The sequence below is a fragment of the Mesocricetus auratus genome, unplaced genomic scaffold, assembly GCF_017639785.1.
Source record: "Mesocricetus auratus isolate SY011 unplaced genomic scaffold, BCM_Maur_2.0 Super-Scaffold_100015, whole genome shotgun sequence".
NCBI classification, from domain to species: Eukaryota; Metazoa; Chordata; class Mammalia; order Rodentia; family Cricetidae; genus Mesocricetus; species Mesocricetus auratus.
Genome location: NW_024429198.1, coordinates 31,391,958 through 31,414,333, shown reverse-complemented (window position 1 = coordinate 31,414,333; position 22,376 = coordinate 31,391,958). Strand labels below are relative to the sequence as shown.

The following is a 22,376-nucleotide window of genomic DNA, read 5'->3' as shown; positions in this document are numbered from 1 at the left end:
GGATCTGCTGACGCCTCCTTTCGGTCCAGGAGCTTGGGGTGAGGTGCCAAAGGTTCTCTATAAAGAGCCAGGGCTCCTGGCCACCACCATTTGCCTTCTGGCTGCTGAACTGCCTGTGTGTGCCAGGCCCAACCCAGCGACCACCATGGTGAGGCTTGTACTGCCCAACCCTGGCCTAGAGGACCGGATTCCATCTCTGGATGAACTGGAGGTCATTGAGAAGGAAGAGGCTAGCTCCCGGCCCAAATGGGACAACAAGGCCCAGTACATGCTCACCTGTGTGGGCTTCTGTGTGGGGCTGGGCAATGTGTGGCGGTTTCCCTACCTGTGCCAGAGCCATGGAGGAGGTAGGAGTCGGGACCCAGGTTGGGGCTTGGGTGTGGTATGGGTTAAGGCTAAAGTCAGAGCCCAGGAGTAACAACATGGACCAAGGACACAGGATGGACATTTCCAGGATTCAGCACCCAAAAGGGTCACAGACAGGGAAGGAAGAGGTAAGGGTTGTTAGCGAGAGAGATGTGCTCCTCCCTCACCACACAAATCAGGTGGTTTATGTGGGGCTGCCAAACAATCCCCCCTGGAGATGAGGATGATCTGGCTACTTCCCTAAGTTGACACCCCTCCCTGAGGGTAGAACACTCACCCACTTTTCAGGAGGTACAGTTGGAAGAGAAAGAGTTGGGATCCAAAGGGTGACCCCCAGAGGACGGATGGCATGGATGGAGCCTGTCTTGTTGGATTCTTGGCTGGTCCTGGAACGACATGTACTGAGCAGGGCTGCCACACTCGGTGACCCACAAACCTCAGCCTGTGTGGCAGCCTTTAAGAGAAACCTGGCTTCCCCAGCGAGGCCCATGATTCTCCAGTTGCACCTCCCTTTCAGAGAGACCCAGACTCTGGCTCTTGTTCCACTGAAGGTGGTCCACAACACACTGTTGGGTGGTTCAGAGAGGCACAGCCAGGGTGCAGAGATCACAGGCATAGCTGCCCCACAGGCTCCTACACCACAGAAACAACTTCTGCCAGTTGGTATTCCAGTTTTTCTTATCCCCAGCCCCACAAAGACTGCTGCACCCAGGAAACACACGCACACGCACACACACACACACACACACACACACACACACACACACACACACACACACACAGCCTTGGACTTTCAGGGCAGCTTTTGCTTTTGCTCCTTGCCTGGAGCCCAGATTCTGCCTTCCTAATGTGGCACTGGCTGCGGAGGTCTGGGCAGGCCTGACTTCTGTAGAAACTGGCTCTGCTGGGTCTGGGGTGTGCCGCAGGTGGGGTTCCAGACATTCTCCTCTTAAGCGGGATTCTCTGACTCAGGAGCTTTCTTTACTGCCAGTTTGTGCAGACACACACTGGCATTGTGATGGGACATTGTCACAGTAACACTGACACGGCCACTGTGTTGCTGTGCAGATGTGTGGGTTGGCTGTCTATCTATGACTCTGTCAGTACCTTGCACTCAGGCCAGGCTCTGCAGCAAATGAGAGAGTTGACAGTCCTGGGTTTTGCTATCCAGTTGACCTAAACAGAACTGACCCAAGGTTTTCCAACCTCCTGTCCTTGGATTTACCTCTTCTTTCCCAGGACCGCATTTGGAGGTAGAGACTTCCACAACAAGCAGTTTCAGGTTAGAGAAACAGACCCTGACCTTCCTCCAACTTCTGCCCAGGCAGGGTGCCCTCAGGCTCCCTTGCATTCCCCTGCTGTGGGGGAGCTCTAGGCGTATGAAGGCGTCACATGAATGGAGGGTAGGAGACAAGATGCAGATTTGTTAGCTCTGTGCCTAGGAGAAAAGGGTTGGACCGAGCCTGCCCCACAAGGAATTGTTCAGGATTTCCACAAAAGAGCTGTGTCTAAGGGCCAGGCTTCAGTGGGCATTTAATGGGGATTCCCAACACCTGAGATCATCTCGTCTCTGAGCTCACAATGCCCTGGGGACCTCGGGCTGTGGTGCTGCTGCTGTAGGTGTGTGGTGCAATGGTCTGTGGATCAGGCTGTACCGCAGACTTCTGTACCAACCCTGGTCCCTTGCTCACACTGTTCTGACATTTGACTTCCTGAGAGGGACTGGGCTTAGGTTTCAGAGGGACAGCCCAGGTAAAGTGGGAAGAATATGTCTTGGCGGAGCCATGCATCTTTGGGTCACTCTGGTCCATGTTGCCCACATCCCCCATAGACCAGACAATCTCCCAGAAGGAAGGGAAGTCTGTGTTTGGGCCAGGTGGACTCAAAAGAGTGGGACCCAGAGATGGTCCTCCTGACCTGGGAGTTGGCTTCTTGTTCTTATGACTTTTCACAAACAGTACCATTGCATAGTGGAGTTTTTCTAACTTGAAACTCTGTACCCTGGCAGGGAAAGCCTGCAGGTGAGGCTAGCCTCATCTAGCCTCCAGAGGGGACAAGAGACCATGGCAGGTATTAGTAGGCAAGGGACAATTGAGCCCGGTGGTGTTCCTGGGGATCCAACACTCTTAGACTGTAACCTTGATATCCTGCTTCCTGATAGTTCTTAGGTTTGTCATCTACACAAACCTCAAGTGCAGCATGGACCACTGAGGCCCAGCAGACATGAGAAGCAGGCAGCCCTGGCTCCTCCACAGCTTTACTCTTGGGAACTCGGACTGTCCTCCAAAAATCACTCAGGCCAGTCACTAACTTACACAGGGAACCCAGCTGAGATGGGCCTGCTCTGGGCCCTTTTCCTGAAGATTGTCTGCTCAAGGCAGTGTAGACACACAGGAGTCCAGGATCAGCCTCCTAGATCATTGGTACTGCCTTAGTGTTCTCATCTTTGAAATGGGAAGAACATCATGGGTGACACTAAGGCTGTCTCCAATGCTGAGCCTACTTGGGGGCTGTACTTGGCAAACCCAAGGAGATCATTGGGTCAGTTACATGGGCTAGCCTTTGTCAGCTGGGCCCCAATACAACTTTTTCACACACAGAAGTTTGCATATCTACCCAGGATGCCCTGGACATGGTTGTTCATCTGTGTCCTAGCCTTAGGCTATTGGGGAACCCAGCAGTCTTGCTCTGTGTCCACGTTGGCTGCCATGGGTGCTGGCCCAGTTGCTGCCTTCCTGCCAAGGACCACGTTGGTCCCCACAGAATGTTCCCAGCCTTTTCCAGGCATCCTTCAGTGATTCTGCACAGTGAGCCCACAACCCCCTGGTCTAGTCCTGGCGACCTGTGTACAACCATGTGCAAGTGTGTGCAGCCTCTGCTGGAGAAAGAAACAGGGTAGACTCCACTGCTGCGCTGGCCTTCACCCTCGTAGCTCCTCCACTCTTCCTCTCATCTCCCCCTGTGCCTGCTTCCCACTCATGACTCAAAGGCAGAGCTGGGTCTTCTTCAAGCTGCACACTCCACTGCCCTCCAGCTATGAGCTCTACCGTGTAAACAGCAAATGCCAAGGACTCCAGGCAGCGCAAAAGGCCTTATCTCTGGGGACCTTAGGACATCAGTCCTTGGTGCTCCATCCTGTAGCCCCAGCTTCCTCCTGGCCAATACCTGTATTCTCTTCCTCTGCCCCCACACCGTGTGGAGAGGTAGTACAGTAGCTCAGAGATGATGATGCTATCCAGGGCTGGGACTCTGTCACCTTCTACAGAAGCCCAGATCTACACCAAGCATGTTGCTCTGATCTGGGAACACCATATGGGCCCCACCCCAGGAACCTCAAGACTGTCGCAGTTAACCCACCCCACATGATTGGCTCCCCTGTGTGGGGCACAAGGAAAACAAGTGCTGGCCTGCCATCTGTGGTTCACTTACCAGGTCAACCCCAGGGATCTAAGGAGAACATCTTCCTCTGTTTCCCTCCATCCCTCTTTGTCTCTTCCTGTGTCTGCTTCTCCTGTCCCTGTCTCTGGTTCCCCCGTCTCTCATCTCTCTAATTTCCCTTGATTCTTTTTGTCTTTCCTTGTCTATCTGTTCTAGTCTCTTTTTTTCTGTCCCTTCTCACCTATCTCCTTCCCCTGTCCACCTCTGCCCCTTTCTACCTCTTTCTTTGACTTTCTATTTCTGTGTCTCTTCCTGTCTCTGTCAGGTAGGATGATGGTGCCCTGACCTGGCAGGATACAAGGCAGCATCCTGAGTGGTGTTGGGATGTGGGGATGTCTTCGAGTTCTTTGTGAAAGGTCCAGGGGCCTATGCCAGAGACACTTGGGCATGAAGTCCTATGACGTATATCAGACCATAGTGGGCTCACAGCTGCTTCTGTGGGTTTTGCCAGCCCAGTCTAGACCCCTTTGCTCACCACTTCTCCTTCTCTGCAACTGGTTTCCAGGAATTCAGTTCAGTGTTTATTTGTGGGTGTCTGCTTCCATCAGCCACTGGATGAAGGCTCTAGGATGGCATACAAGGTAGTTGTCAATCTCAGTATCGGGGAAGGGCATTTAAGGTAGCCTCTCCACTATTGCTTAGATTGCCAGTTGGTGTCATTCTTGTAGATCTCTGAAATCTCACTAGTGCCAGATCTCTCCTCAAACCTATAATGACTCTCTATTATGGTATCTCTCATCCTGCTCTCCTCTATTCTTACCCCGACTCAACCTTTCTGCTTCCCCATGTCCTCCTCTCCCTTCATCTTCTCTCCCTGTTTTTCTCCCAGCTCCCTTTCCCCTCCTCCAATGCTCCCAATCCTCTCAGGAGATCCTCTCCCATTTCTCTTCTTCAGGGTACCATGTATATCTCTCTTAGGGTCCTCCCTGTTTCCCAGACTCTCTGGCAGTGGGATTATAGGCTGGCACTCCCCTGCTTCATGTCTAAAATCTGTATATGAGTGAGTACATACCATGTTTGTGTTTTTGTGACTGGTTTACCTCACTCAGGATGATTTCTTCTAGTGCCATCCATTTGCCTGCAAATTTCAAGATTCCATTGTTTTTTCCTCTGAGTAGTATTCCATTGTGTAAATGTACCACATTTTCTCTATCCACTCTTCAGTTGAGGGACATCTAGGTTGCTTCCAGGTTCTGGCGATTACAAATAATGCTGCTATGAACATAGTGGAACAAATGTCCTTGTTGTATGAATGCACTTCTTTTGGGTATATGCCTAAGAGTGGAATTACTGGATCTTGTGGTAGACTGATTCCCATTTTCCTGAGGAATCTCCATACTAATTTCCAAAGTGGCTGTATGAGTTGGCACTCCCACCAGCAGTGGAGGAGTGTTTCCAAAGGTTAATTATTACCATTTCAAAATCTGAGGTCAAATGTGATAACTAAAGTGTTCCCTCAGGTGAGATGGAATTGTGGTGGAAAGATTACCACCGTAGCTATAGAGAGGCTTCATGTGTTTTCTGCTCTCAGCTTTCCTGTGTGAGAAAAAACACATTTCTTAAAATGTGCCTCTTGGCCATTTTTAAATGTCTTGTTTAGTGGCTTTAAGTGCATCTGTGTAATCACCACTCTGTATTCCTGGAACTCTCATCCTTTCCAACTGAAACTGTCCCCATTATCATCACCCCAAATTGCTTCCCACTCCTGAAACCTCTGTTCTACAGTTTCTATGGACATCTTGTCTACAGGCATGGTAGACCAGTTGGACTTTTGGTGACTAGATTTTGCCTACCTCAACAAAATCCTCTAATCTTCTTCCCTGTGTTGAAATTCCACTGTATGAATGGGCCAAGGTGTGTTTATTCCCCCAGTCACTGAATGATGCCACTATGAACACAGGCCTCAAACATCTCATTGAGGCTCAGCTTTCAGTTCTCTTGGGTTCTGAAATGGGATTTCTGGGTCACATGGTAGTTCTATGTTTAACTTTTAGGAATGAACCTAAGCTTTCCATGGTGATTGCACTATTCTGCTTCCTCACCAACAGTATTGAGGGCTCTAGTCTCCACCCCTTCATGAGCTTGTAAGTTTCTTTTTTGCTTCTGTAGCTTTCTTCATGGAGTAAGGTAGTGTCTCACATTTTCTGCGTGTGCAGTGATGTGAACATTTTCTCAAGTGTTACTAGAATCTGTGCATCTTCTCTGGGTCAACAGCTCTTGGGGGGTCTGTGACCATCTTTAAGTTGGATTTTGTTTGAGTTTTTTCCTCTAAATATTCTGAGAAATTTAATACCTTACCAGACTTGTAGCTTGCAAATATTTTCTCTTATTCCACAGGCTGTCTTCTCAACTCTGTTTATGTAGTGGTTGTTTTCTCCTCTCCTCTCTCTCTCTCTCTCTCTCTCTCTCTCTCTCTCTCTCTCTCTCTCTCCTCCCTCCCTCCCTCCCTCCCTCCCTCCCTTCCTTCCTTCCTTCCTTCCCCCCTCTCTCTTTCTGAGGAAGAGTCTCTCTACACAGTACTGGCTGTTCTGGAACTTACTATGTAGACCAGGCTAGCCTAGAACTCACAGAGATCCTCCTGTTAGGATTAAAGGCATGTGCCACCACACTCAGATTTTTTCTGTTTTTAGAGTTACTCAGTTATTATTTGTGTATGAGCCACCTGCATATATGTATGCATATCATGTGCATGCCTAATGCCATTGCAGGTCAGAAGAAAGGGTCAGACCCCCTGTAGCTGGGTTTGCAGATGGCTGTGAGCCACCGTGTGGATGTTAGAAACTGAAGAAACTTATTGCAAGAGTAACAAGTGCTCAGCACCCTTGAGCCGTCTCTCGAATCTCAATACTGTTACGTGTCATACGTTTTTTAAACTGTTTTCATTAATGTAGTTCTTATAGAAATATAATTAACACACAAGACAACCACTGAAGAATCCTAAACCATGAGAGAGACACACTTCCTAATATTAGGGTTGGTAGGTCTATAAGTACAAAAGGTTTGCACAGATGAGGGCAGTGTGGCCAGTTACTTGAGATAGTTACTGTCCTTATTATGTTTTGAAGTAAAGAACACATACAGTAAACAGAGCTGCTCCAAGCCGAGGAGCGCTTGCTTCTTCCCCTAGTTGCCCACCGTCACCAGTAAAGAGATCTCTTCTGCGGTCTGACAGCAGATTTGGCATTGTTGATGGTGCAGTGACACATGGTCCCCACAGCAGTTAACCTCCGAAGTTGTGACTCTGTCCCTCTGTTCTCAAGGTTCTGGTCAGTGAGGGGCCTGAGGCCAACTCATCCCTAGTCACTAGGCCCATATGTGGTTTTGTGTTACTGCCAGTGAGCATGGAGGCACCGTGTCATGTTTTGTTTAATGACAACATTCTTCAAACCAGGAGGGAGTGCTGACACATGGAACAAGATGATGGAGACTGTCCACCTAAGGGATCCTTCTTGGTTGTAAAGTTTGCTGTGGCTCCACTCGCATGGCTTACCCCTATATATCAGCTCTGTTCAAGTGCCACAGGGGTGTTGGTGGCATCCAGTCATTAGAACAAAGGTTTTAAAGTACGTGTCCCCATGTGGTGTTCTGACCTGTCATGTCTTGCTTCTTCCCATCCAGGAGCCTTCATGATCCCATTCCTCATTCTTCTGGTACTGGAGGGCATTCCCTTGCTGCACCTGGAGTTTGCCATTGGCCAGAGATTACGCAAAGGCAGTGTGGGTGTGTGGAGCTCCATCAACCCGGCTCTGAAGGGTGTAGGTGTGTGTCAATGCTTCGGGCTGGCCTGAGATTTATAGGGCCCAGTCTAGTTTCTCCTTAGCTTTCACAATCAATTCCAGGCTCACGTTCTACCAGAGATCCTCAGGAACCCTTCACTAGAATCCTTGGGAATGTGGGTTGCAGCATATAGGCTGGCCTACTCATGGTCATCAGGGAACAGAGAGGCCAGCAGAGGTCGCCTGAGTCCCCACAACCCAGGGCACAAGGAAGATGGAGATGCTGGGTGAGAATAGTTAACCCTACCTTCCTAGGACAAAAGCCTCCAGGGCCAGAAGGGGGAGCTGGCTGCCTGCTCTGTCCACTCCTACACACTCATCGAAGAAGTCTGGTACTGCCCCCAATCCAGATGTGGTCACTCATTTACAAACTCTGGCTTGGAAACTGCCTCACCAAGAGGACATGGCTCACTGAGAGCTCAGAATGCACCTAAGTGGTGTGGGCTCTCCAGCCAGGGAAGAGGGCAGGGTCCACGGACAGAGAGTTCAGATGTGTTTATCCCAGAGGTCCAATGCTGGACAGCCCATAGCCCACGCAATGGCCACTCCCTGATGTCAAGCCCTTTCTGCCCTGGCACCCAACCCTCTGAGTCTCAGGATCTTACACTTTCCCTCTTCCTTCCCTTTCTTTTCACACATACTTGGATTTTAGTTTCAAAATAAAAAAAGCACATTCATGAACTGCTTACTGCTCAGCCTGTTGTCCCAGATGCTGAGCCATTGCCCACTACAATCTCTGCTTGCCTTTCTCACTAGTTTTTGGCAGAGATTCTCCTGAGTCTACCCACTTTGGTTTGGGACTTGTCAAGTGGGCCTCCCTGTGGGTCAAGTGGAGGCAGATCCACCCCCATTGAAATTGCCAAAAAGCTCTTTGCAAGGGCTCTGTGACCACTTGACTCCATACATCTTTTGGGGTCATAGGTGGAGCAGGCGAGGATGCAGAGTGCTGGGACCTTGATCTCACTCTGGGAGAATCAGGAGATCAAACAGGTGGTATCACATTTCTAGGTCTGGGTTGTGTCTGCTCTGAAGGCCGGGGAGCAGGCCCTTCCCAGTGTCCTACTGACTCCCTGGAGAGGGACAACACAGACTGGTGTTCATGCACTCACCTGCTAGAGATACGTGTGCACCCTCCACAGTGACATCCCTCCCCACAGGCATTGCCTCCATGTTTGTGTCCTTCATGGTGGGCCTGTACTACAACACCATCATCGCCTGGGTCATGTGGTATTTCTTCAACTCCTTTCAAGAGCCTCTGCCGTGGAGTGAGTGTCCACTCAACGAGAACCGGACAGGTGAGCCCTTGGCCCTAGACAGTGGAGTGCGGTTGCTATTCCTCAGGCTCTGTCCCATATAGCTTGTAGGAGAGTGGAAGAAATGACTGCTGGCATCTTCTTACACAGACAATCAAACCTTGTGGCTACATGCCCTTTCATTGTGCAAGAACTGGATGCTTAGAGACCAGGATTAACAAAAGCCAGAGCGTCTTTGAGGCAACAGAACATTTAAAAATTCATGTTGTCAGGGCCAGGGAGATGGTGTAGTTAGTTTAGTTCAATCCCAAGCACCCACATAAAAAGTTAAGCATGTGTCACCCGCAATGCCCGGGAGCTGGCAAAACAGAGACAGGAGGATCTTAAGGGTTTGTTGACCATCCAGCCTAGCCTACTTAGTGAGCCCAGGTCCCAGTGGGAAACCCTGTTTCAAAAAATAAGACGGATAGGTCCTGAGGAATGATACCCAAAACTGATACCTGGCCTCCACGCATAAACCTACACACACACACACACACACACACACACACGAAAGAGAGAGAGAGAGAGAGAGAGAGAGAGAGAGAGAGAGAGAGAGAGAGAGAGAGAGAGATCCACAGGCATTCCTATTACCCCAACATTTGGGAGGCTGACCTACACTGTGAGGTCCAGGCTAGGTAGGCTCACAATGAAACAGCACACAGATCCACAGTCCAAGAAGAAAGCCTTAAACAAGATGACTTCCTATGTCATGCTGGTCACATGGCTGAGAGCATCAGAAGAGGAGCCATGGGAAGTGTGAGGATGGCTCCCAGTCACCAGCCAGGCCTAGTGAGACAAGAGGGTGCAGGTGCTTGGAAGGAGACGTCCTGCTCCCCTCCACCATGCTCCCTGGGTTTCTGTACAAAGAGGCCACTCTGCCACAAGTGTGCTTTGGTCACCCCTACCTTCTCAGGCCCCTCTCCTGTGGAGAGAGAGGCGCAGGTCTTTGCCCATGACCTATGGAACACGTTTGGCTCATGGAGATACACGTAGCTGCAGAGGGCCGTGAACAGCCTGCTTCATAACTGCTGTCCTGACTACCACCACAGAGTAGCTCTGAGGATTTCACATGAACTCTCAAGATGGGCTCCTGTTCGTCAAAGGACAAGTCTTCCCCAGGATCTTGATTGGTCTCTTCCAGTAGGAGAATCCCAGTTGGTTCTCTGAGGAAGAGATACCTATGATAATATGAGATAACATGGAGTTGGACTGTAATAAGAAGGGCCATGGCTAGAGTCCTAGAGTCTGCGAATCTGCTGCTTCAGTGGTGGTAGGGGCCTTCTTCCGGGAGTTAGGGAGGAGCTGGTGCTCAGAGGCCTGGGCTCACACCAGAGCCCAACAGTGTCTTTTAGAAGATTTCACATAGACCTACACCTATGTACAAACAGGTATGTACGTGAACATGTAGGATTGTGTGGCATGTGGGTACAGATGTGTGGGTGTGTTCATGAGTGCCCATGTGTGTATGTGAGGCTATATTCATGTGTGCAAGTATATCCTGTTGTGAATGCCTCAGACCCTGGCTAGGTAATGCCACTTAATGTTTCAGGTTGCCATCTTCCCTGGCTTATTCCTGGTTTGTCTCTGCTTTTTATTTTTTCTGTTTTATATTTATTTTATTATTTTTAAAACAATCCTATTTTACATACCAATCCCAGTTCTCTCTCCCTCCCTTCCTCCCACTCCCCTGCCCTTGCCCCTCATCCAATCCTCAGAGGATGAGGCTTCCCATGGGCAATTATCAAAGTCTGTCACGTCATTTGAGGCAGGACCAAGGCCCTCCCCCTGTATCTAGGCTGAGCTAGGTACCCCTCCATGGGGGGGGTAGGAGAACATGAGGGACAAGTTGGGGCAAGGACAGAGAGGGACAACAAGGAAAGAGATGCCTTGATAGAGGCAGCCATTGTGGGGCTAATGAGAAACCTGACACTAGGGACGTCCCCAGGAATCCCCAAGGATGGCCCTGCTTTTGACTTACAGCTTGACAGTGCGCTCATCTGCTTCTGTAGGCTACGTGGAGGAGTGTGCCAAGAGCTCTTCTGTGGACTACTTCTGGTACCGAGAGACTCTCAACATCTCCACTTCCATCAGCGATTCGGGCTCCATTCAGTGGTGGATCCTGCTCTGCCTGACTTGTGCCTGGAGTGTGCTGTACGTGTGTGTTATTCGTGGCATCGAGACCACTGGGAAGGTACAGCACACCGCTGAGCATGCAGCTTCCTGTCACCAATCTTGAGGGCCATTGTCCTTGGACTTGCACACACGAGGCCTTAGTTGGAGGCCTGTGGCTTCTGTGCAGCCCAAGATGACTTTCAAGCACACATTGCAAAACGTTGTCTAAGACCAGTCCAAGATCTCTCTCCATTGAATCAGAAGACAAGAGAAATTGGGAAATAGAAGAGTGAGGCCCCCATCTTCCCTGCACCGAGTTAGGGTGACTCTGGCAGAGGGAAGAATGTGGCACTCTGAATTACCCCCCTTTCCTTGTCTGACCTCTGATCCATCTGTGTGGTGTCTCCCCGCCCCACACTGTTCCCCACAGGCTGTGTACATCACCTCCACACTGCCCTATGTCGTGCTGACCATCTTTCTCATCCGTGGCTTGACTCTGAAGGGTGCCACCAACGGCATAGTCTTCCTCTTCACACCCAATGTGAGTCTCTGCCATCTATCAGCTGACTGCCCCAGGGCTTGGATCCCAGGGGAGAAGTCCATGCTGGATCCTCTTGGCTTCAAGGCCAGCTTCTTTCTATATGGTGACAGCCAATTGTCTGATGCCCAGGCCAGTGGCCTGGCTAAGAAGGGCCTGGCAAGGGGACGGCCTGTTCACAGGCCTTTAACATATAGGGACTATTCGGTGGCTTGACTTTTCCTCCTTGTAGAATGGCATCCTTTGTGGGGAAGGAGTTAGCTTCTTTCTCAGTGGAAGGGGAGGCCTGATTCCTGCAGTCACAGCTGAGTCCTTGTGTGACAGATCACGGAGCTGAGCAACCCGAACACGTGGCTGGATGCAGGCGCTCAGGTCTTCTACTCCTTCTCACTGGCCTTTGGGGGCCTCATCTCCTTCTCCAGCTACAACTCTGTGCAGTGAGTATGGAGTTGGAGGGAGGGCCCTCAGGACAGGGGCTGTGGGAACTCCAGGGGCCCCTTGGTTCTGGGGTCTCAGTTTCCCTGTCAGAGCAGGAGGAATTCTGCTGTGCGCTTAAGAAGGAGAGGAAGGTGTTTTCAAAAGCACAGCACCCAGCACCAGTGTTGGCCAGTGTGACTCAGCAGCTGCCCTCTGACCAGTCCCGTGTAAGAACAGAGCAGGGCTGGCAGGAAAAGCAGGTGCAGGCTTTAAGAGGATCTCCCCTTGCTGGGTGGTCCCTGAATGATCCCTGCTGCTTGGTCTAGCGTCTTCCCTCCTCCACTCCCAACTTGATGCCTACATTGTTCCCAGCCTGCCTCAGAACTCCAGTCCTCAGGTATGTTGGTACCCCTGAAGCCCACCCTAGACCCTGGTCATATCCTGAAGGCTGTGACCCTGCCAGCTTTAGACACGCATCCCTTCTTGGCACCGTCTGGTAAGGTCGTAGTCTATGAAGAACCCCCAACATCCGGGGAGGATGTAGGTGATACTTACTTAGGGAGCACCAGTTGGCATGGTGCAACGAGAACTGTCCTCTGTGACTAGTGGTGGCTCAGGGAATGCAGTGGAATCAGATAGTTTGAATGGATAAACCCAAGAGAGAATGGCTAGAGTTGGGCAGGGAGTGGGTGAAGGCTCCTGGTAGATCAGATAGAACTTCAAGCCCATGGAGAGACCCAGGCAGCAGACAGAGACAGAAACAAGGCCTGACAGTCAGGGTTGGTCTGTTCTGGGAGGTGTGGTCTGCAATAGGTATGAAACTGGGGGGATCTGTTCTTGGAGGGTATGGGCTGTGGTCCCCATGGTCTGGGAGGGCAGGCTCTTCAGAGGATGTGTTGTAGTTGGGTGGCTGAGTAGGTGTTCCCTCTGGATCACGGCCTTTTACTCAATGACGGATGGGTCCCAGGCTTCAGAAGGCCTTCTATGGTGCCATGGAGAATGTTCTAGAAGGCAGCCCTGGAGGTGCCACTGCAGGTGGAGTCCAAGTGGAGTGTGGGTGAATTATTTTTACAACATCTTTATTCAGTTTGTATTCTGTGCAGTTCATCCACATTAAGCTATGTGGATTCATCTACACGAGGCCAATGGCCTTAGTGCATTCACACAGTTGTGCAGTCATCATCCTTACCTAGTTCTAGGACATTTTCATGAACAGACACTCCTGAGCTCCCAGATACACTGGCAGTATTTCCCTGTATCTGCCTCTGCTTTGCCTGAGAATTTCCTGTGGGTAGGACTGGCGTCATGGGAGTCTTTGGCATTGGATTTCTCACTGGCCTGAGGCTTCCCTGGTGTAGAGTGTGTTGGTGCCATGGTCCTGTGTGGCTGGTTGACCACCTGCTGTAAGGTCAGCCAAACTATGCTCACCCATCCACCTGAAGGGACTTTGACTGCTTCCACTTTTATAATTGTGAGTGGTGCTTGTGCGGAATGAGCCGTTGCTGTGTTCTGGTTTATATCTCGGGGGAGAAAACCATCATGCCATTGCATGATCAGTGCCCACCAGGCTGCTCTCCACAGCGCTGCACCACTACAAATTCCCTCCAGCTGTGCAGGGTGGCCTCAGTTCCCCTTTCTTGCCAACTTCTGTGGTTGTCTCTGTTTTGGGGGTAATCTTCCTTTAGCTGAGGGTTGCTGTGGTGCTGCAGTCTGACGCGCACTTTTCCGATGGCTCCTGTGCTTTTGACACATCATGGGGCAGCCTGGTGACAGCTGTGTTGGGGGTTGGGGTTGGAAGACTGGGGTAAGAAGATCAAAATAAACTGGGGATGGGGAGTGACTCACGCCTTTAATCCCAGCACTTGGAAGGCAGAGGCAGGCAGATCTCTGAGTTTTAGGCCACCCTGGTCTACAGAGCGAGTTCCAGGACAGGCTCCAAAGCAACACAGAGAAATCCTGTCCCCAAAACAAAATAAAACACTAAAAAAGAAAGAAAGATAGAAAGGAAGGAAGGAAGGAAGGAAGGAAGGAAGAAAAGAAGGAAAGAAGGAAAGAGATCAGGGTATGTTCAGGATGTGCTGAGTGTCTCCAGATGGGACCCCAGAGGCTCCGAACTGGAAGTCAGTGTGGGGTCTAACAGGGCTTAGGGTGAGTGAGGGCCAAAGCGTTGGGTCAGCCCCTGAGCTGTGACCTTGTCTGCCATGCCCCTGAGGGTCAGGAACACACAGCCCATAAACCTGGGACTCTCAGATGGTCAGAAACACATCTGGGACCTGACCCTAAAACATTCCATCCCGTGCTGTGGGTGAGCATCCATCCTTCTAAGCACACAGACATTGCAAGGCCAGATGACCAGGATGGCTCTACCCTGTCCAAAGGGCCAGCCAGAATGGCCACGTCCCATCTGGAAAATTCTAGGATCTCTTTTCCTTCATTTTACTTCAGGCAGGTAACCCACCAACCCATGGGTTCTCCCAGCCCTTAGGGCTATAGACTGAATTGCTTCTATAATACTAATTCATAATTGCTCTCATAAACAAAACCCTATGTCTTAAATAAGTAAAACCCCATCTTTAGAGAGGCCTGAGTTGGGAGAGAGGTTTCAAGCAGTAGAGAACCTGATCTGACCTCCTTCTCTAGCCCATGGGGACCTCTGCACCTGGCAGCCTGCCCCTTGTGTGAGGCTGACTGCTTGCCTGAGGCCTAAGGTGGGATTTGATTCCAGGAATCTCCAACTCTCGGTATTCTTGGCCTTCAGAGGGTCTCCATAGCCATGATCTGTGTGGGTGGGGAAGATTGGAACACGGTAAAGAAGACACAGCTTCAGCTTGGTTCAGGGTCAGGACACAGCCCTCTGGTCATCTTGCGTCCTCAGTCCCCACATGTGTCCAGATGACAGGACCTGGGTTGTCCTATGTCGTGTTAGCCTTTCCTGCACTGGTGAGCACTCAGGGACCCGATCTTAGACCTGGACACACTGGCTGTGCTATGCAGTGTGTTCCCTCCCAGCCAGGGGACGTATATTCTCATCTGTGAATCAGCTACGTTGTCCTGTGCTGACACTACTCTTGTCCTCAGCAATAACTGTGAGATGGACTCTGTGATCGTGTCCGTCATCAATGGCTTCACCTCTGTGTATGCAGCCACCGTGGTCTACTCCATCATTGGCTTCCGGGCCACTGAGCGCTTTGACGACTGTGTGAGCACGTGAGTTGCCACCCTAGCACCTTGGGCACGCCTCTTTGCCCAACTCTCATCAGTTCAGCCTTTGGGAAGCTCCCACCTAGGATACACAGCAGCCCTTTTCATCACTACCAGAAACATCCTGACTCTCATCAACGGCTTCGACCTGCCTGAGGGCAATGTGACTTCAGAGAACTTTGAGGCTGTCCAGCAGTGGTGCAATGCTACCAATCCAGAGGCCTATGCACAGCTCAAGTTCCAGACCTGTGATATAAACTCCTTCCTTTCTGAGGTAGGTGTGGTGATCTCCACGCCATCACAGCCTCATGTGTGGGTAAGGGGGAGGGATCCTCTTTTGGTTTTTGTGAGTCATACACAGGGGCTTTGCACAGTTAGCATCTTAGCCCTAGAAGTAGCAGAAGTTAAAAACCAGACAAGAGGAAGGACCCACTGTTCACCAATTGTGACCCTCCTGGCACTGCCCTCCAGTCTCTGAAATCAATGATATAAAACATCCCTAGCTCCTCCCTTCAACCCTCCCATACCCCCCCTCACTCCTTCTCAGATTCATGGCCTCTTTTTCTTTATTGTTTTACATATATATATATTATATCATCAGTATTATATATGTATAGACATGTATAATAAATACATGTACATATCAGCACATTTATATTATACATGTGTATGTATGTATATATGTATATTATATATACATGTATATACGTGTGTGTATATATATTAATACAATCTGTTGAGTCCATTTACTGTTACTTGTATGTATAATATTTCAGCGTTGATCTCTTGGTATTGGATAACTAACTAGGAGGCTTATCTTTAGAGCATTCTAATTCTCCTGCTCTTGGCATTCCTTAGTTGCCTGTAATTCTTTGGTTAGGGGGCCTGCCTCCTTCCCTCTCCCCTCAGTGAGATTTAGATTCCCCTACCTCATTAGCATGTCTATTGGTGTTATTCTTGTTCTGGTCTTGTTTAGGCAGGCTTTATGAGTGTTGCTTCCTTGTTATAAAAGGCAATACCACAGCTGTTTTCCTGGTCCTCCGCCCCTTCCATCTTTCTGCCCCTTCTCTTGTAATGTTCCCTGGACCTTGGGTGCTGAGTTGTGCTGTAAACGCATCCATTAGGGATGGACACCCCAAGATCACTTCCTCTCTGCATTTTGACCAATTGTTTGCTATAGCGGTCTCTATCGGATGCAAAGGAAAGTTTCTTTGATGAGGAGTGAGGGCTACTCTTAGATTTTTAGCACGTGGTTAGGAAGTTAGGTTTAGTAAAGTAGAAGACGTTCTTCTTTTAAATCCATGACCTCACTAGTCTGGGGGAGCTGGCTTGGTCCAGTGCCAGACACGATTTCCCTTGTTTTTGAATGGGCCTTCAGTCCAATCAGACAGCTGTTGGTTAATGCCAAGAGAAGAATGCCACTGCTGAGCCTTTAGGAGTCATTCCTGGGCTCACAAGCTGAGGAGAACCATTGTTTGCTTTCCTCCCTTGGTAGCTTGCTCAGTACCTATGGTGATAGGAAAGCCGGTCCTCGGGGAGCAGGCTTTCAGGTCATACCCAGCCGGACTCCTCTGAGTCCTCTGTCCAAAGTGTGTGGTGTCTGCAGCAGTAGGGGCTTATTTTCAATTTCTGGGAAGCAACCAAGGGAAGCAGCAGTGGCTGGCCCTAGAGGAAGGAGAGGGGCAGAGAACCGAGACGGCCTTGTGAATCGCTGCAGGGTGTGGAGGGCACAGGCCTGGCCTTCATTGTCTTCACTGAAGCCATCACGAAGATGCCGGTGTCCCCGCTGTGGTCGGTACTCTTCTTCATCATGCTCTTCTGCCTCGGCCTCTCGTCCATGTTTGGGAACATGGAGGGGGTGGTTGTACCCCTTCAGGACCTCAACCTCGTCCCCAAGAAGTGGCCCAAAGAACTGATGACAGGTATGTATGAAGCCTGCTGTCTGAGGGAGACCCGCTTATGTTCCCAAGGCAACGGTGGGTGCAGCCCTGGGTTAAATAGTCCTAGCCACAGCTCTGCTCCCTGTCTGGCCACAGGCCTCATCTGCTTGGGGACATATCTCATCGCCTTCATTTTCACGCTGAATTCGGGCCAGTACTGGCTCTCCCTCCTGGACAGCTATGCTGGCTCCATCCCTCTGCTAATCATCGCCTTTTGTGAGATGTTTGCTGTCGTCTACGTGTATGGAGTGGACAGGTAGGAGGGGTATCTCTGTGGCGACGGGCCATCTTTAGCAGAAAAGCTGAGTCAGAGTCTCTGCTAACCTAGGCTAGCCAAGGCGTGTCATGGCACCAAGCCTTCGCTATTGTGCAAATGAGTGTCGACTTCCTTCCTAGGAGTGGGCTGGCACTGGCGTAGTTCTGAAACTTGGTCCAAGAGATGGAGAGAGGCCAGAGGACGAAGGGTTGGCCTTGCTGAAGTGGTGCCTCCTTTCTTATTAGAAATGACCTAAATAGTGTCTCTAACTCCCAATAGCCCCTGCTACCTATCCAAAGACAGGGATTTGCAGGCATACTAGAAACTGACATGTAGTAACTTTGGGTGCCAGAGAAAGAGAATGCAAGAAAATTCAAACACATCTGAATACATAACATACACACACACACACACACACACACACACACACAATCTAACTTGAAACATGACCTTTCTGGGGCCCTCAAAGCAGAGGCTCAGGTACCTGGACCTCACATGTCTTGAGACAAGACAGAGCTCAGTGCAATTCATCCACTTGGGGTCTACATCAGAGGTGCTTCTGGGATTATGCATGGGCCCTTCTAGGGGGGCTCAGCAGCTATTTAAAACTCAGGCACAAAAAGTCAGTGGTCCACTAAGGGCCACTTCCAACTGTCAGCTTGACCCAACATCTCAGCATCATTACCATTGCTGGTCAGGGATCCAGGAAGCTACGTCTTCAGGAAGAGTAGTATTTCGACCACTCTAGAAGAGATCTGCCTGTATCTATTAAAATTAAGTTGGTGTAAGCCCTTTGCTGGAGGTCCTGTTCTAGAAAACCTATTTGAAGTCACTGAGAAATGAAAGTGCACAGGGCACATGGACAAGGTTATGTCAGCAGGAGTGGAGACCAGACTCTATAGGCTGAGGAGGCAATGTGGAGGCTGGGGCGCACAGGGCCAGTCATGTGACTTTGTGACATTTGGAGACATGGGCAAGGAATGTACTGAAACATAGTTGCCGCTAGCTCACACACAGTGGTCTGAATTCCACACCACTGTGACTAGCATAGGGGAGGTGATTGCCCAAGTATGTGAAGAAAGACAGTCACTGGACTAGCAGTAGGCTCAGTGTCCCAGTTTCTCACTGACCCTGCACCTAAGTCCTGGTGTCTGCTGGGGCTCTGGATAAGTTGCCAGTTTGTTCTGTATGTCTCATTCTGATCACAAATCCCTGTCTATGGAAGGGAGTTCTGCCACAGAGCAGGCTTCCAGCAGGTCAGGAAGTCATGGGCATCACCTAAGTTCAGGGTGCCTCTGCTGGTGCAAGAGCTGCTGAGTCTTGTGTGCACTGGAAGGAGGACAGTCTGGTGGCCCACTGTCCTCACTGTCACATGACAGGAAGTGGGTGAGAATATGAGACCGCTGACGGTGAACTTACGTGAACTTACGTTACAGTGCTGTAGGGATTTCAAGAAGCTTGGGTGGAAGCTGCTGGCAGGGACAACTTAGGACCCCTCTGAGTGCAGGCACATCTTTGCCTGCAAAGTTAGAGGAACTTATCAAGGGAAAGCCAAAGCACGACATCCCAAGATGACAACCATTGTCCAGTATAGAAAAGTGGTCGGTCATCTGCCTTCATGAGCTTCCAAGTGACCCTGTCCTCTGTCCTCTGCTGCAGGTTCAACAAAGACATCGAGTTCATGGTTGGCCACAAGCCCAACATTTTCTGGCAAGTTACATGGAGAGTGGTCAGCCCATTGATCATGCTGGTCATCTTCCTCTTCTTTTTTGTTATTGAGGTCAACAAAAATCTCATGTATAGCGTCTGGGACCCTGATTATGTAAGTGCCCATTGGCTGGGAGGAGAGGGAGGAGATCTGAGGGGGAAGGAGGCAGACAGTGGGGCACGAGGAGGGTAGAAGGGTTCCATTCCAAGAAACAGAAAGTGAGATTGTGGGGATTTGCACACCTTTCCCCCATCTGCTACCTGTGGATCTCTCCCCAGGAGGAGTTTCCCAAATCACATAGGATCCCATATCCCGACTGGGTGTATGCAGTGGTGGTCATCGTGGTTGGGGTGCCCTGCCTCACCATCCCCTGCTTTGCCATCTACAAGCTCATCAGAAACCGTTGCCAGAAGTCTGAGAACCACCACGGTTTGGTCAATGCACTGTCCACAGCCTCTGTGAATGGAGACCTGAAGTACTGAATAGGCCTAGCCTACAGAAGGCAGAAGATGGTGTGTGGAGGAGGGCAAGAGGCAGGACCCTTGGGGGAAGTGGGCTGTAATGTGTGTGAGGGTGCGTGTGTGTGTGTGTGCGTGTGTGTGTGTGTGTGTGTGTGTGTGTGTGTGAGAGAGAGAGAGTATACATACATGCATCCATGCATCACATAGGTGTATACACAAATGTTACACAAACATGTGGAGCACATAGGCGTGTTTATGTGTATATTGCAGTTGCACTCATATATACATATGTGTGTGTATGTATGTATGTACATATGTGGTACATGTGTACACAAGTGAGTATATGTGTCAGTGTGTGTTTGTATATGCATGCTGTGCATATGTTTGTGCATATACACTGGGATGTGCCTATATATTTGTATATGAACATGAGTGCTATCTGTATGAATATAAATGCTCTGTGTTAACACATATGTGTGCACACATGTGTGTATAAACATATTCACACATATATCTCTATAGATATGTGTATATAAATGTATGGATATGCACTTATAAACCTATGTATATATATGTATGTCTGTGTCTTCACATGTGAATTTTTGTGTTGTATGTGTACATACACGCACATGTACACTTACGTTTGTACATTGCACACAGGTACGTGCACATGCATATGCTATCTTGTACACATGGTACACGTGAAAATGTTTTCTGTATGCTCAAGATAGATGTGCCTACCGTTCTGGCCTGGCTGTCCTCCACCTGCCCTCACTGTAGTACTTGGACTACAGACATGGCTCAGCACCCACCTTGTACTGCAAATTCCCAGGGGAGCCAAAAGGGAAGATGTGGCGGCTCCAGGTGGTCTCCTTCCCTCAGAGTGGAAGGCAGTAGGTGAGGCTATGCTGCCTGCCTGACTCCCGGGCATGTTGTCCCTGCCCGCTCCCAGCTGATCTCCCGACCTTTGCTATGAGTGTTGGACCAAGGTCCCTGAATTAGAAATCGGGGCCCTTCTGCTCCTTAAGGAGAAGCACAGAAGCTGGTGGGTTGGCAGGGCTGAGAAGATTTGTCTCAGTCAGGCCCAGCACACCCATGCTTCCTGAACGCCTGCTTAATCATTGGTTTCTGAACAGGCTGCTGGATAGCCAAGCTGACTTTCCCTTCTCTGTTGAAGTGGGAGCCACCCTGTGCACTTCTGAAGAGAGCAGGAGCCCGTAAATCTTTAGCCAGATGTTGCAGAAGGAGGGTTACAGGGTAACTCAGCTGTGGCCACTGTGTTGAGGACTCCAAGAGTCCTGGGCACCCCAGTGACTGAAGCCTAGAAGTCTTCAATCTTGTGGCAGTCAGTGAAGCCACAGAGGTCATGCTTGCCCCTTCCCGTCAACAGGCTGGTTGTTTCTGGGTTCACATCCATTCTCAGTCATAGGTACTTGAGACTTGGAGTATTTATTGCAACAAGTTACAGCCCTCCTGTTTCAATGGAAAAGTCCACATTTAAATAGAACTGGACTTTCTGAGAATTCTCACAGACAAGGGAGAGAAACTGTGGTGGGCCCTGACATGTTCTTCCTACTTGGTGTCACCAGCCACACTTCACCCACAAGAAGCAGCTCCTGCTGTTGAAACACAGAGTCCTCTTACAAAGTCCTCTTCTATACGCACTGATCGCTTGGGTGCCATGACCTGAAGAACCATACAGAGGCAGAGGAAGGTGCTTGGCCCTGGGGGAAATATGAAGGGTCTCACACTAGTAGTTTCAGTGGGTCCTGCCTGTGGGCCTCTGAAGCCTCATCTGGAAAAATACTGATTGTTGCCCATTGATTGTGCATACCAGAGATCCCTGTGTGGCCTGGCCAGAGACCAACCAAATTCTCTGCTAGCTCTGGTCCATGCCTTGTGCTTAGGCCTCATATCTCCAAGTGTGACAGAAATCCAGGTTAGGTTAATGAACCTAAAACACACCTTTCTCAATAAAGCACTCTTATTTTATGTTCTTGGATTAAGAGTCATTATTCGGGCATAGAAGGATGAGCAGGGCCCATGGCAGGCACCAAGAACTTGCAGGAATGATGTGTTCAGTAAGTTCAGCCCTACGTTGCAGACAGCTGTGGATTGGGGGATTTCTCTGAAGAAGTTCCTACAGCCCAGAGAGGGACAGGCAAGACTGCACTGTGGCTGTGTAGTCTTGCACACTCTATTGCCTACTGGCAGGTGACCAGAAGGTCATTGGACTTGGGACGTGGGGGCTGCATGGGAATGAGGTTAGCTGGAGACAGAAGCAGCAACACAGGGGACGTAGGAGGAGAGAGAAGCACAGAAGCAAGCTCGGCACAGATGTAGGGGTCACCCCCTACCCGAGACTCTCAAGGGGGTGCGCCCCTACCCGAGACTCTCTCCATGCCCTCCACTTCCCTCCGTCGTCTCTTCTTAACCTTTCACTCTCGTTTCTACCAGGCTCAAAACAGGATCTCCCATAAATGCAGCCCCTAGGCTTCTGCAGCCTGCATATTTGGAATTGTGGCTGCATAGTTGTCAGAAACAGTGTCCAAGAGGGTGAAGATTCCAGGTCCCAAGGGCTGAAGATGCCTTTAGCCTGTTCCCTAGGGATAATAATCATGAGAGGAGAAATCCCAGAATCTGGAGAGCGTCACAAACATGTGTGGCTGTGTCACTCTGTCTGACCCAGATACCCCAGACAACACTGAGGTCACTAGTGCAGAACCCTACACGTGAAGAAGAAGCATCTTTTTACCCACCTCTCAAAGCTCTTGTTCATGGAGAGCTGTGGGCTATACTCAGACAGGGTCTTCTGTGCTGTGTTGAGATTCTGGAGCAAATGTGGCCTGGGGGTGGGGGCGGGGTTTT

At 50.1% G+C, this 22,376-nt stretch overlaps 1 protein-coding gene across 1 annotated transcript; it reads left to right on the top strand.

Moving 5' to 3' along the window:
• The first annotated feature begins 73 nt into the window (after positions 1-73).
• Positions 74-21,500, top strand: Slc6a19 (solute carrier family 6 member 19). Its single transcript, XM_005065438.4, has 12 exons — positions 74-347; positions 7,423-7,563; positions 8,738-8,875; positions 10,885-11,066; positions 11,418-11,528; positions 11,850-11,962; positions 15,021-15,149; positions 15,261-15,417; positions 16,861-17,065; positions 17,180-17,339; positions 18,999-19,161; positions 19,326-21,500. The coding sequence occupies exons 1-12, from the start codon at positions 146-148 to the stop codon at positions 19,527-19,529; spliced, it is 1,905 nt and encodes a 634-aa protein (XP_005065495.1). The 5' UTR covers positions 74-145; the 3' UTR covers positions 19,530-21,500.
• Positions 21,501-22,376: the final 876 nt, after the last annotated feature.

Coding starts and splice junctions, on each gene's coding strand:
- Slc6a19 (XM_005065438.4), top strand. CDS start 146: ATGGTGAGGCTTGTACTGCCCAACCCTGGCCTAGAGGACCGGATTCCA. Junction 7,564..8,737: donor CCCGGCTCTGAAGGGTGTAG/GTGTGTGTCAAT, acceptor CCCTCCCCACAG/GCATTGCCTCCATGTTTGTG. Junction 17,340..18,998: donor TACGTGTATGGAGTGGACAG/GTAGGAGGGGTA, acceptor CCTCTGCTGCAG/GTTCAACAAAGACATCGAGT.